General features: G+C 36.5%; 1 protein-coding gene across 1 annotated transcript in view; it reads right to left on the bottom strand.

Moving 5' to 3' along the window:
- The window catches only part of TTC27 (tetratricopeptide repeat domain 27), a 173112-nt gene that overhangs the window by 120151 nt on the left and 36928 nt on the right, over nucleotides 1–16033 (bottom strand). Inside the window, exons 6-9 of the mRNA XM_082672271.1 lie at nucleotides 13041–13205; nucleotides 10983–11116; nucleotides 6102–6214; nucleotides 1797–1863 (exon numbers count right to left, since the gene is read on the bottom strand). Coding sequence (XP_082528397.1) covers nucleotides 1797–1863; nucleotides 6102–6214; nucleotides 10983–11116; nucleotides 13041–13205 — 479 coding nt within the window. The remainder of the gene's footprint in view (nucleotides 1–1796; nucleotides 1864–6101; nucleotides 6215–10982; nucleotides 11117–13040; nucleotides 13206–16033) is intronic.

Here is a 16033-nt window from a genome sequence, read left to right as displayed (position 1 = left end):
TGACTCAAGCTCCCCATCATTCCAGACCCTCCATGTCCTTTCCTGTGCCTCACATCAGGAAGATCCATGTTCAACATCACCTTCCCATTGAGATCTTCCCCCACCTTCTTGTCTAAAACAGCCATCCCCGGGCTTCCCTGGTGGCACAGTGGTTGAGAGTCCGCCTGCCGATGAAGGGGACACGGGTTCATGCCCCAGTCCAGGAAGATCACACAGGCTCTGCGCGTCCGGAGCCTGTGCTCCGCAACGGGAGAGGCCACAGCAGTGAGAGGCCCACGTACCATAAATAAATAAATAACTAAATTAAAAAAAACAGGCATCCCCAACCCATTCTTATTCCCTTATACTGTTTTATATTTACACTGAGCACTTCTATTAAATATCTATTTATTTTTTGTCTACTGTGTTATTTCCCTCACAAGAGTGTAAACTGATGTTAACTCCAAGAGGGAAAAGACTGTTTAGTGCTGTATCTCCAATAACCAGCACAATGCCTGGTAGATATTAAGTATTCAATTGATATTAGCTAAATGAATAAATGGGAGGTACGTAACAATTTTTAAAATATATCGTTTAAAAAATGTTTAACACTTTACTTGTCAAATTCCCTATAGCATATGTAATGACTAATTAGGGACATTCTACATAGTTACCTAAACACTCATATGCTATAATGAAAAACAGCAGATTTCTAAGAATACTTAAGTGAGAAAATAAAACAGGCACCCAGAGGACTCAGAAGATTAACATCCAACCAGTTCCAAAACTGTATGTAGAAAATAGTAACTTGCAAAATTTATTTTACAGTACAAAGTAAGCTAGCTTTCCTTTCTACCAGATAAAAGTGCTTTATTTTTGCCTTATCTGAAAAATAACAAAGGAAGAAAACACCAGAATTCTAACTTGATCCCTAACTATGATAATAAAAATGTCTTTGAAAAAATGATGTATCTTAAGCAACTTGTGTTCATTAAAGACGTGTGTATCTTCTTCCTATCCATAAAGCTAAAAAGATACTGACTGACCTCTTGCTCTCTGACCTTCCTCTTCTAGAAAAGCCTTCTTTGATCATGAATCCTCAAACATCGATTACTCTATCTTTCCTTTTCACTGCCATTCTTCTCTAACTGTGGTCTTCATCTATCAACTTTATTTTCTTACACCCCATTCCCTCAATTCTCTGTAGTGAGGTGACTACCCAGCTATTCCACTGAAACTGTCATAGAGATAAGCAACGCAAAACATCAAAGCCTCAGCCTTTCCTCCAGACTGCTCTCCACTGCTGAACGCTGACAAGTACCCCTGGCTCTTGACACTGCCTCCTGCCTCAGCCTCCAAAACCCATTCCCTCTGCTGGTTCTCCTCCTCGCTCTCTGAAGTCCTCTTTCTCATCACATCCGTGTCGCATCACCTTCAATCTGAGACGAAAGAGTTGCACACTATACTGGCTTTGGAGTAAAGGTTCAAACTCTTGCTCTGTCACTTCATTTATTCATTCAACAAGTATTTATTGAGCACCTATTATATGTGAGGCCCTGGAATCAAACAAAGAGCAAGAAATATCTGGTCACCACCCCCAAATCTAAGCAAGTGCAAAGAAGAATGCTTATGTCTAAATCAGCAGCAAGATATATGCAGCTTGGAAACTAAAATAATGAGCTTTTTTCCCCTCAATTTCCTTAGGTGGCAGTGTTTCATCATAAGCAATCTGAGGCAAGAATATACCAGAGGCAAAATAATTTACAAGGAAAAAAAGAAAAAAAAAAAGAAATGGAAAGGAAAAAGACATTACTCACGGATGTAAATGCCAGCAGCTCCTCTTCAGTTAACTTATGCACTGGGTTATTCTTTTGGAGATTTGTGCTTTACATTGAAAAAAAAAAGCAAATTAATTCCAGAATGCATGTCATAATGAATGAAATATAATTTTTAAAAGGCAAGTAAACTATATTTACATATTTGAAAGCACATATTTTAATATTACTGCATTATATAGAAATGTAGAGATGAGTGTGCCAAGGATAAGTACAAAAAGTAATAAAATGCTGAGAAATGAAATGTGGTTGGTGTACAAAATATCAACACAATTTATTTTATAAGAAAAAAATGAAATCCAATCTGTGTCACTCCACAAAGAAAATGAAAAGAATATAGCAACAACTCCTATTTATCAAACTCATACAAAAAAAAATTTAGTATCACCATGAGACAGGCAAAAATTAAGAAGCTGTCAAAGAGGCAGATGATTTGATTGGATAATTTTGGAAAACAATTTAGCATTATCTTGTAAAGTGAACATTCATATATCCTAATCTCAGTAATTCCAGCCTAGGTATAGAGCTGAGAGAAATTCTTCAACAGGTGTACCAGGGATCATACACACGAATATCCATAGTAATATTGTGTGTAATAGGAAAAATCTGTTAACAATCCAGATGTCCAAAAAAGAAACCAATAAATTGTAAAATATTCACCCAATGGAATGTTATACAGCAAAGTAAATTTCAGCTATGTATAACAACATGGATGAGGCACAGAAAGACACTAGTGAGAGAAAAAAGCAAATCACAGAAAACCACATATAGTAAGATAGCGCTTTTATAAAGCGTGAAAACAAACAAAATGAAGCAACTGACTTAGAGGTAAAAAAGATGTGAATAAATATATTTTTTGAAAAGGCAAGAAAAAGACAAAATTCAGGACAGTGATTACCTTTTAAAGAGAGGCAGGAAGATGAGATGGGAAAGAAGCACACAGACTGAGCAGGTGGTATTTGCAATCTTCTAGTTTTTAAATTGGGCGGTGGGTTCAGTTTATTATTATATTATATAACTTATATTTATATATTACATAAGTTATTTTGTATGCAAATATTACTTGTATTAAGAATGAAAAGAAAATACCACCTCACAAAATAGTACCACTTCCTCATAATTTTCCATACTGTTGGAGGATTTTATAATGAGCATAAAATGTTTACATAATAATTGTTAAATGAACATATTGTTGGTAAAAAAAAAATAAATGAATGGAAGGAAGGAATTATAAAATCATTTTATGTTGTACACCTGAAATTAATACAATGTTATGTCTCAAATTTACCTCATTTGAAAACATACACACACACAATACACACATACATACTTAGACATTTCTAGTTTGCACAAAGGAATTATGTTATCAGTTAGCAAGATGATCCAAATAACCCCTAAGGTCCTTTCGGTTCTAATACTATGACTCTGATAAGTGAACAAAAAAACAAAAGTCATTCTAAAATAAGAACCTCAACCAAAATGGATGAAAATTCATCCCTCACATACAAAATTCCAATCTTAACTTCACTGCATAAAGTATATAGATAAAGTTGAAATGCTACAGGCTCATTACAAGTAATTATGATACAGTAACTGAATCAGGTCACCACTCTTCACTGTAACTTACTAACTTAGGCTTAGAATATATTACTCTGCATATCTGAAAATCAGACTACTAATTCAAAAGCAATTACCCTTCTCACTCCAGTTGTCTGAATTACTGAAGGATTGCTATATTTTAAGGAATTTCTCCCACAGTTACTTTACATAAAAGCAATCAGGTACATTGATGTATGAGACACATGGCCTCCAGGTAAAATCAAGTTCAAGCAGGAGGCCAGTGAAGCAAAGGAGTTGAAGAAAAGGAGCATAAAGCTGGCCCCACAGTTTGGTCAATCCACCATCTATATGAATTCCCCCTATGTCTCCTTTCCAAAGAACCCAGCCCACCACAATGTCCAAATCACCTCTTCACAGGGGTTAGTGGCCACGGAGGTCACGCAGAGATCAGACAGTTTAATAAAATCATGACCCCCACATGCAAATCATCAATTCACGGACGTTCCAACCCAGAGGTTTATAAAGTGCATCAGATGCCCCAAGATTCAGAATATAATCAAGTAGTTTCTACCAAACAATGAAGATTTAAATTGCCCATGAAATCCATTCAGGACTTTTAATTGTTCTATATATTGAGATTCTACCAAGATCATATTTGGGGGAAAAAAAGTATTTGCAGACAAGCATTTTCTTGGTTTTTCAGTCCTCTCTCAACTGTGAAGTCAAACTCAATAAAGCTAAAGCACAACTGAGAGAAGTCTGGGAATATATATATTGGGTTTGATTTAGTTTCCTGTTGAGTTGACAATTATGTTTGCCAAAATAATCTTTTAAGAAATAGCATAAAGGAAAACTCAGAATTTGGGTCCATAAAACCTGGATTCAAGCCCTAAATGCTGTACTGTAATTCTGATTGAGTCATTTTGCCATTTAAACGCTGATTTCCCATCTGAAAAATGGAGAAAAACAACAACCTCTAGGACTGTTAGAACATTAATGAGGGATAGTGTGAAAGTACATGGTATAACTCCTAGCACATAACACTGCTTGTAAATGATTGCTGTTTATATTATTTATACACTAAGTATCATTATGAATTGAACAAATAATTCTTTGGCAGTAAGCATAAATTCTGTCACTGGAATAAAATAATGTGATAAGACAACTGATTTGGATTAGAAACAGAACTCTGCATGTGTGATTCTTTTTAATCAAACAAAAGGGGACTGTAGAACTGAATTTAACTTTTGTATAAATGAAAACCTACTGTTAGTGTAAAGGAGATAAAATGCTATGAGGTGAACACAGAAAGATAAGTTCTACTGAGCTAAAACACAAATTTTTTTATAAATGCTCCCTTTATTAAATTGCCTATTACTAATTTAACCAGTCTCAATATTTTAACTTAGTGAAATAGCCTATTTTGAACATTACTAAATCTCCAGATGAGAAATGGGATATTTATATACTCTAAAAGACCATGTTAATAACAAAAGTTAAAAAAGAATAACTTTACATTGGAGAAGCCTGGCAGACCCCACTTTAATCATGTGATCAAAATAACATGGCCAGTAGAGGAACAAATCAAAATTGTTTTCTACCTGCTGGGATGCAATAAGAACCACAAAACCTCCATTTTCTGATACCCCTGATAATGATACAAAATGTGAAACTAATCCTTTTTTTTTTTAAATCAGACAAATTCAAACTGAGAGTAAGCCTACAGAATAACTGGCTTATAAATTTTAGGTGTCAAGATCATGAAAGTCAAGCAAAAATGAAGAACTATTCCAGATTGATAGAAACTAAAGGGACATGACAACTAAATGTAACACATATGTTCTAGACTGGATCCTGTACTATAAAGGAGATTATTGGGACAACTGGCAAAACTTGAATGGGGTCTGAGTAGGAAGTGACAGTAAAGTATGAATGTTAAATTTCCTGATTTTGATAGCTGTATTATGGCTATGCACAAAAGCTCCCTTGTTTGTTGAAAACACACACTAAAGTATTCAGGGGTGATAGAATATCATGTCGGAAAATTATTCTCAAAAAAGTTATTTCCAATGCCTTGCCCTTGCCACTTTTTTCCAAATTTGAAATTATTTCAAAATAGAAAAATAAAATAAAATGAAAAACTATTTCTACCACACATAAGGTTCTCTTGTATTAAAAAAAAATTCTAGGGACTTCCCTAGAGGTCTCGTGGTTAAGACTTCACCTTCCAATGCAGGGGGTGCGGGTTTGATCTCTGGTCGGGAAGTGAAGATCCCACATGCCTCGGGGCCAAAAAGACAAAACATAAAACAGAAGCAATATTGTAACAAATTTGATAAATATTTTAAAAATGGTCCACATCAAAAAGTCTTTAAAAAATAAAATAAAAAAAAAAATAATTCCATACTCTGAACGTAAATATCCTCAAAGGTCAAAACAGTCACCTACCCTAAATACTTCATTAAGAGTCTATTCCTAGCCAAGGTTAACCAAAGAAATTTTGTTTATGAAGAAAAGAGAAGGATAAGTATACCAACTTACAGGAGATTCCTGAGATTCCTCATTTCTAACTCTAATTGGTTGCCCAAGTATTCTTCATCTTCATAAGCCATGACAAGATTCTCTACTCATCCACAACTCTGGGGGCCTGCTCGAACAAAGATTTCCCCAACACAAGAGAACCAATATGCCAGAAGTTTAAGGTAGCCAAGTAAGTCATTAACTCACCAGATTCCAAGGATAACAGCAAGCTCTTCAGCACACAGGTCAGGCATCTGAGACTGTTCACAATCTGCTAACTTTATCTCATTTAGAACAGTATCATCATTGAGCTCAATATTCTGGTGGAATACAAAAGAAACTACTTAGAACAAAAAATTAATTCTGATTCATTCAACAGACTATACACAACAGATTGCTGGGGGGGTAACATCTTTTTGTTCAAGATTTTACAATGTCTATATATGGTCAATAGGCTGCTTCTTGTGAAACACATATTTGGAGACAATTTACTGTGCAGAAATGGAGGACACGCATCTATATCTCAGGATGCACTGACAACATCAATAACAGGGAATGACTGCTATTGTTGATTCAGCCTAGTAGGCAAAAGCCCCTCTAACACATCAGGATTCAAAACCAGATCTTTCTACTCTAATTCTAAATTATAATCTAAAACATCAACTGCCAACTCTGTTTCTCAATAGGATTTAGAATAGGCAAAACAATTTGAGAAAGGAATAAAACCTGAAGACTTAGAGAACTTGGTAGAGTACTTGATTTCAGAATTACTACAAAACCTATTTGTCAAAACTCATCAAATTGGACACTTAAAATAAGTGCATTTTATTTTATGTAAATTATTCCTCAATAAACCTGATTTAAATTTTTTTCTAATTCAATAGAAGTAGTAGCTAAAACTAGGAAGACTTTAAACTGTAGGCCTAGCTCTATCTATAAGGTTTCGAGAAAAGAGAAAAGAGTACAACAACCTCCAACAACTGCTGACAGGAGAAACACACAACTTTAGGTGGCTACTCAGGCTCGACTGAAAAAGTGTCTCCTCCTCCCTGACCCGCACAACCTCAAAAGGCAGAGCTGGCAGGTGCACAGCGCACCCTGGTGGCCAACCGTTTTCAATACAAGCCTTTCATATTTTTTTTAGGAAGCTACTTATGTAATTCTAAATTTTCTAACAGCTACACTTTAAAAAGTAAAAATAATAACAAGTGATTTAACCTAATACATCAAAAATATTATCCTTGTAACATGTATCAACAGAAAATAATTAATTAGATACTATACACTCTTTCATACACAGCTTATGAAATCTAGTACATCTTTTACACTTATACTTCAGCACATCAAAGTTTGGACCAATCAATTTTCAAGTGATTAATAACCATATGTGGCTACCATATTGGACAGTGCAGCTCCAGAGTATCCAAATCTCTCACCTTTTCACATCCAGATAGGGTTGTATCAACCTGCTTTTAATATCCAATGTTTGTGGAGCACCTTTATAGATCTAATCTGATCCCTTAAAAAAAGTGTGATGTGGGGACTTCCCTGGTGGTCCAGTGGTTAAGAATCCGCCGTCCAATGCAGGGTTCAATCTCTGTCCGGGGAACTAAGATCCCACATGCTGCGGGGCAACTAAGCCCGCGTGCCACAACGAGAGAGAAGCCCGCACACTGCAACCAAGAGCCCCTGTGCCGCAACTAAGACCCCACCTGCCGCAACTAAGACCCATCGCAGCCCAATAAATAAATTTTTTTTTTTAAAAAGTGTGATGTGGGGAAAAACAAATGAGGAGGCTAAAAATACAATAACTTTCCCAGGTTCTCACCTCGTCTAGACAATAAAGGTGTGACAGGGACCCAAGTCTCCACCTCCCAGCGAGGACTCCTTCCCCTCCAGCCCCCACAGAAGACCTGAGACAGGTCAGCCTTAACAACAAGGCATTAGTTATTACTCTTCAGCTACAAACAGGTGATCAAAATCGTTTCAATCTTCATTCAAGATACTCTGCGTTCCTATTCAGCTCTTTTCGAAATTAAAACTGGTTGGCTGCACCACCTACTTGCCTATGTGTTCTACAAGCCACAAATTTAAAATACGGTTCTACTTTAGTCCCACTCCAACCTCATAACGTTCTACTGAATCAAAAATTTAGCTACAGTCTTTCAGACCTCCTAGTCAAGTGATGCTTATGATACTGTTATTGCTCACCCATCATAAATTTGTTTCTTCCTTTCATGCTGCCCTTGCTGTGTAATAAACGTTATATCTAGATAATCAAACTAAAGCCTGAAACTGCAAGAGTGTGGACTTTTGGACAGACTTTGTTTTTGCACATAACCTTGTACAATCCTGCAACAGAGGCCAGTCACAGATCTAGATTGTCCTGTATTATTGCATTTTTCTTGTTCTGAATATCCTTGACATTACAGCTGACAAAAATGAAAACTGATATCGCAGATCTGTTTTCTGAAACCTTTAAAGCTAAAATCACATGCAAGAATTGACTTTGCAACTACTCATATTGACACCCTTTCAATCTGTATGAACGCTTTGGGTTGTGTAGAAGCAGCAAATCAATGGGTGCCGTTTTATCTTTAGTTAAACACCATCTTGGTGTATTCATTTACACCATCTTATATGTGACACACTGCTGTACAATGTGTAATTCTGTGATCTTGATTTCCCTTTGTATTCATTTTAAGCATCTTCATAAATTGCTGTATTGTGCTTAATGTAAAAAAAAAAAGAGAAAAAGAAATAGCACGTAATTTATCTCCAATTCATGGGACACACCATATTCAGCACTTAATGTATATTTCTTTTCAATGATGCTGATCATGTATGTGTTTGTGTTTTCTGTGAATATACAATTTTAATTTATTCTCCCTCCTCAAACCGTGCCCTCATGATTGAATAATAAAGAACAGAGACTGCGCCTTTGATTTGCACATTGGGGTTGCTCATAACTGTTGGCTTATTAAAGCCTGAAGTCCAATAGCTTCAGGCTATGTAATTCCCCATTAATAACAGATTAAAAGTCTAGCAAGGTCCAAAGGGAAACACTATGTTCCTCACTGGCAATAAAATTACTGTATTTCCTCAATTCTAAGATATACATCTTTCACATTGTAACATTTCTAATCACGATGTATTTTATAATCACTATAATTGGTATAATAGTGTTCCTTTTTTCCTGAAGAGTTTGGTTATTAAACAGATGGTGGGGACTTCCCTGGTGGTCCAGTGGTTAAGAATCCGCCTTCCAATGCAGGGGACGCGGGTTCGATCCCTGGTCGGGGAACTAAAATCCCACATGCTGCAGGGCAACTAAGCCCACATGCTGCAAGTACTGAGCCCATGTGCTCTGGAGCCTGGGTGCCACAACTAAAGAGAAGCCCATGCACTGCAACAAAGAGCCTGCATGCTGCAACAAAGATCCTGTGTGCCGCAACTAAGACCCAATGCAGCCAAAAAATTAATAAATAAAATAAATTTAAAAAAAAAAGATGGTGTATTTTATAATCTAATGGTATCTGAATAAGAAAATATCATACATAACTGATTAAACAAGCAAGTCTATCTTCCATCCATGAGTAAAAAGCTGTTTCTATCTAATCCATACCTACATCACATAATTTGTACTTTCCACCTTTAAGTGGTAATTAATGAAGATCATAAAACTATCAGAATGTATTTTATTTCAAGTATGAAAGAATAAATTCTGTATTAAATTGTACATCATTTTTATACATTCCTCATAAGAGTCATCACATTCTATTTATAATCATAGGAGACAATTTTCAATACGAGAACTTCACACTAATAAACAAACAACAATGGATTACTGAATTAAATGCTTAGATTGTGGAATTAAATCTCTTTTCATTGATGCTGTGCTATGGCCTAAAATCCAGCTTACGATACTTAATCTAAGACTCAGGGAGGGACTTGGGTTACGTCAAATAGCTGAAGGAGAAGGGTCTGGGATATACAAGGAGGAAATGGAGGATGGAAGCAGGTATCAACACAGTTCCCTGACCAGCATCAACACAGCAGTACAAATACTTGTTCAACTGTGGCTCTATCTACATCAGGAGATATAGGCTGTCCTCTGTGCAGTCTCATCCCTGAGTTTCTCCATCTTTCCCTTCCTTCCTTCCTTCCTTCCTTCCTTCTCCTCTTAGATCAGCAACTGTCCCCACCCTGAGTTACCACAAAAGCAAACAGAGAAGCTGGAGCAAGCCCAGGAGGGACGTAAGATCGCATCAAAGGCCTTCCTCAGGACTCCTTACTGCTGCCACTCTTTCCCATCTCCCTACCCTTGGCATTATTTTCAGTACACAACAGAATTTTCCTGTGCAATGCACCAAGTAAATTTGTTTGCAGGCTCTGGAATGAAAAGTAGCAAGACATGGGCTTCAAGGACGGTAACATCAACCAAAGAACAAGCAAAAATGTTGGTTTGGGGTCTCTGGGATAAGAAAATGTAAATGCTAATGGCCTCCATGGAAGCAGATGGAAAGGCCTATTGAGCAGGTAAACTGACTAAAAGCTATAAATTTAAGCTACAAGAGAATGTATTAGCCAAGTCAAGAAAACATACTAAGGCAGCAACCAGCCCAGTAATGACACAGTAACTAAGGACAGACCAGAAAACTGGTAAAAAGGAATTCTGATCATCTGTTTACATATTTAGAAGAAACCCAAGAAATTTCAAGGCTCTTAATATTTGAAAATATCAACAGAAGGCAAAAAATATGGTAGCCACTGGAAAAATTAGTCTCTACTCAGTCTGCCTTTTGGACTTTTTTCAAGGGCAGTAATACATAACTAACTGCATTACTAATTCATACTTACTGAAGTCTAGGGAAAAAACAACACTTTATCTCTATTTAAAGGTAAAAATGGCTTAAAAAAATGGGTCCTGTTTTGTTTTGTTTTGTTTTAAAACATCCAGCCACCTTGTAAAAGCTCAAGAAGGGTCAAAAGAAGCCTCTTCCCACCCCAGCCAGTGTTTCTACAAAACTCACCTATGGAAACTGTTAGACTTGGATGCTAATTTAAATAATTTACAATCCTACTTACCTTGGTTAAATATTCCTGAGGAGTGGGTGCTGGAGTGAATTCATAATTTGAAAACACAGCTCCTTCCCTTCTTACATCTAGAATAAGTTGGGCCACGTAATTTTCCTGGAACCGTGTCCTTTTTCCCAAAGCACCTGAATAAATATATACTAAATTATATGTATCAACTTGTCAATCAGACATACAGTACAATCTTAAAGAGTAGTATTTTCAGAGTGCTTTAGAGCTTATAAGGTATTTTCTCCATCTCAAATAACAGAAACCTGAGGCTCAAAGATGACTTTAAAATGACTTTTTATAAAATTATAAAGCCAGTAAGTTATAAGGTCAAAACTCAAACCCAGGATTTCTGCCACTAGTTTCCACATACTTACTTTTTCACTAAACTACCTCCCTTCTCAAAAAAGATAACTCATTAGGTGTCATAGAGAGAAGAAATACTATCCTCTCCATACAACAGATGAAAAAAGGGAAGTTCTGAAGTGCAGTCATTTGCTCAAGATCACAGGGTTTTCAGTATCAGAGCCAGGGCTTAAAGCCAGGGTCTTCAGGTTCTAAATCCCACAGTCTTTCTATTACACTATCTGGCTCCACGTAAGACCAAATTTTTTTTCATTTTGTATCTGAAATAACTTGCTGCAGAACAGCTTTAAGAGAAGCAAAAGCTCTGACATCTATTCTCTAGCAAGAGTCAGATTACAAAGACCCTTGATTACAAAGACCAGTCTAAGAAGTCTGGATTTTATCCTGTGATGAGTCTGGCTCTACTTTATACAACAACCATTTAAACACGTTATACTAAAAATAGCTACTGAGATGGTCTAACACAGCTTACTTTTTTATAGTAAGGCTAAAGCTGAAAAGAAAAAAGTAATAATCTGATTCTCATTTTATATTTGTGAGCACATTTGTATTTTTAAGTTCTTTAGCCTTAACTTGGAAAAAAATATGAAGAACTAGCTAGTAAATACACCAACAGCTAAAGCTGACTATACTGGGTACCATGATACTAGTTTTTTAAATAATCCAAAAAAAGAAGTCTCCTAGGACCGAAATATTTAAAAACAAAATCTCTGAAACTAACCTCACAGCTTATATTACATATATCTCAAATACAAGACTCCAACTTACACCTGGCCATTGTCACAAAGTTATAAGTTGGATATTTAATAATTCTCCCCATACAAACAATGTAATAAAAGGTGGGTAAGATGCCAGACTAGGCCACAAAGTCACATTTACCTCATAATGTATCTGAAGGATTTTATTGACAGGACTACCTCAATAAGCACAGAGTTTGGGGACTAAGAATGGGCCTTAGAGATAATCTAGACCAAGCCTACGCAGGACAGGCAGTTTCAATCATTTCAACATTCACAGATTGTTGTTTCAACATTCACAGAGCCCAGGTTCAACAGGTATAAATGGTGTGACCCACTGATGATGTCTGATTTTCATGAATGTCTTCAATATAGAATGCCAATTACATTGTGAGACTAGGGACAGGGCAATACATTAAGAGAAAATAATGTTTCTTATTTGGTACTCAGAAAAAAACACAGAGATCTTGGGAAAAATTCTGCAATTTGTTCTTCCAACAAATGTTTATTGAGTGCCTACTGTATGCCAGACAGTGTTCTAAGGCCATGAAGAAATATCTAAACAAAACAGTCAAAAATTTCTGTTCTTAAGAAATACAAGAAAGGCAGGATGGAAGCTGCAGGTGGGTATTTAACAGAAAGGGCAAACTAAATTTGGGAATCAGGAGGGGCCTTGGGAAGCCCACATGCACAACCAAATACACAAAGTTCATTTGTGTACTGCCCAGCTGCCACATACTACTGACATGTCTAACTAGACATGGGCATCTGCAGGAATAAAGTATATGATTTCAACTTTGTTCTAAAACTATGAATTTTTAAATAAAAATCTATTTTTGTAAAGCAAACAAGAGGACACAGATAATAAAATACAACCATACAATACAGCCAAACTGCCAATTTTATATTAGTTTATCATAAAAATAAATTATCCACAAAACGTAAAAAAAAATCTTACCTGTCAAATCAATTTGTAATCTGCAGATCTCTTTAGCAATATTGAACTGATCTTTTGCTTTTTTATATTCATAATAATATAAAAATATATATGCACATTCCAGATGGAACTGAACAGCCAAATATCGACCTGAATCATCTACAAACAGATCCTCTAGTTTCATCACTGTAAGACAAAAGATGAAACATTAAAAAGTATGATGAGAATAAAAATATAAAGTAAAACACTGAGTCCATAATATATGAAATATATATATTACATAGTTCCTGCTCTTAAAGAATTTCAAATCTGGAAGATGAGAGACACATATAATAACAGTTTACAGTAAGCATTCTCTGAGCACTTACACGTTCCAAGCTTCAAGCTAAGGATATTATATACATTATCTCCTTTACTCCACACAATCCTAGGAGATATGATTCATTACCCAACTCTTTCTTATTTTAGAGTACTTGTCTTAATCGTACAATAAAAAAATATGACAACACAAGGTGATGATACAATATACCAAGTGAATCTGCAAAGTTAAACAATATGAAAATCTAATGAACAGATCAGCTTACAGACAGTTTTCCACATAAAGAATGTAGAATTTCTCCCTTAAAAGAAGAAACAGATATATATCCATATAGAGCTAAGACAATATGAGTATCAAATAGAAAATGAATAAGTATTGGCTTAGCAGTCATATTCTACTTTATTTCTCTAAACACATGAGATGAAAAGATGGGAGAATAATAGCCTAATAACATGGTATCTGAAATAAGATGATTTTCAAAATTAATTATATATAATAAAGGGGCTAGTTGGCATACACCAAGGGAGTTTCCAACAGGTCACCTCATCCATCCCTCTACAATATCCCTGAAAAACTATCCTTCACAAATGTTCCCGGAACAGGATCAGCATTGCACAAAACAGTTTACATGAATGAAAGTATAATGAATGAATAGAAAACACACTTAGAATGTCCAAAAATTGAGAATCAGTTTTCTGTAATTCAAGCTGAGAGGGAAGTGACATTGATCGATGGCTACTCTGCTCAGCACTATGTATTTTACATGTTGTGTTAATTCTCACAATGATGTCTTTAGGGTTGACATTAACCCCACTGAACTCATTAGAAAACTGAGCTTACATCGCTTACTGACTAGTCACCTCACCTGTTAAATGACAAAGCCAGAATTTGAATCCAAACTTGTTGGGAAAACGGGAGGAGGGAGCTGGCATTGGAAGGACAAAGGTGTAGAGATGATGTTACAAAACCTAATCTACTTTCTCACCAAGTAATCGGACAGAAACCTACAGCTAAGAAACAGACATCCTTTGTCTTACCATGAACTGAAAATAAAATGAGTCTGAAAAAGAAAGTGTTTTTCTATATACTGTCAGTCCTTTAAAGAGATTCTTAACTCAAATAAAGAGACTAAATCAAGATGTACATGTCTTAGGACTTGCTTGGTGGCACAGTGGTTAAGAATCCACCTGCCAATGTAGGGGACACGGGTTCAAGCCCTGGTCTGGGAAGATCCCACATGCCGTGGAGCAACGAAGCCCATGTGCCACAACTACTGAGCCTGCGCTCTAGAGCCCGTGAGCCCCAACTACTGAGCCCGCATGCCCCAACTACTGAAGCCCGCGTGCCTAGAGCCCATGCTCTGCAACAAGAGAAGCCACCGCAATGAGAAGCCCGCACACCGCAACGAAGAGTAGCCCCCGCTCGCCACAACTAGAGAAAGCCCACATGCAGCAACGAAGACCTAATGCAGCCATAAACTATTAATTAATTTTTTAAAAAAGATGCACGTCTTACTTCAAAAGGCAGACAGGCATACAAACACGAACTCCTCACTGTGAAAATCCTTCAACAGATTTCCTCCATGCAAACCAAACTCAAGAAAAGGTGGATCTGATGATACTCCATGCTTTTAGTGAGTGCTTTTTCTTTTTAAACTTTCTCTTCTTTTGTCTGTCCATTATTCCTTAGTGTCTAGCCACTACTCTCAGAAATATAACTTTCTATGAGCTTAGCACAATTCACAAATGACACAATTTCGCCTAATTGTCAATGACAGTAATCTTCTCTAAAGGTTCTGGATGCAAACTGTATTAAGGGATGTTGCCTAAGGTTTTTCAAAATCCTCTCTCAAATATCACAAAACGGCCATTTCTGCACTTAAGCAGGCTTGTTATGCTGTGATCACTCACAAAGGTCTAGGGAGGACCACCAAATTTAAACTGTCCTAATAACACATAAGTCACATAAATGCCCAAAGCAAGATGTGTGTATCTATCGTACCTCCTACCTACCCACTTACCTACTTGTAGAAATATATGTGTGTGTGTGTGTGTGTGTGTGTATACACACAAACACATATTAGTACAATTGGTTCTGATCTTCTACTTCTGTGTTTTTTCTGCATTTCTTACATGTTCAGGGGTCAAAGACTGTTCAAAAAGTAGGATAGATACTAATTTTTTTAAGAATTAGTTTAATCTTTAATTCCACCAGCATGACCAATTACTCTCCCAATAAAAATACCTTTAAGAAACTGGATTTAAAATTTTTAATATATTTTTGTGTTAATGATTGTGTTGGGAACAAAATGACTGCTGAGAACAAAATAAGGAATCATCAAAAGACAAAAACTAAATGAAAATTGCAACCTTAGGAATTAAGCACACAGTCTGCCATATTCTGCCTGGAAGCTACCTACCAAACCTTTAGGGACCTGAGGATTCCACTCTGATGGCTGCAAGGAGCACCAAAGTCAAAAGATCAGACCTGAACCTACCCAAAGTAGGCAATCTAGCCAAAGAGCTCCATTTAAAACTGAGCCCCAAAGAACTGTGTCTTCAATGGAAGTTAAAAAGAACTAGGTCTGGGCTTCCCTGGTGGCGCAGTGGTTGAGAGTGTGCCTGCCAGTGCAGGGGACACGGGTTCGTGCCCCGGTCCGGGAAGATCCCACATGCCGCGGAGTGACTGGGCCCGT

Source organism: Grampus griseus (genome assembly GCF_964374135.1).
Source record: "Grampus griseus genome assembly, chromosome: 15".
In the NCBI taxonomy this organism is placed as follows: Eukaryota; Metazoa; Chordata; class Mammalia; order Artiodactyla; family Delphinidae; genus Grampus; species Grampus griseus.
Note: the sequence above shows the minus strand (reverse complement) of the source record. Positions and strands in the feature narration are given on the sequence as shown.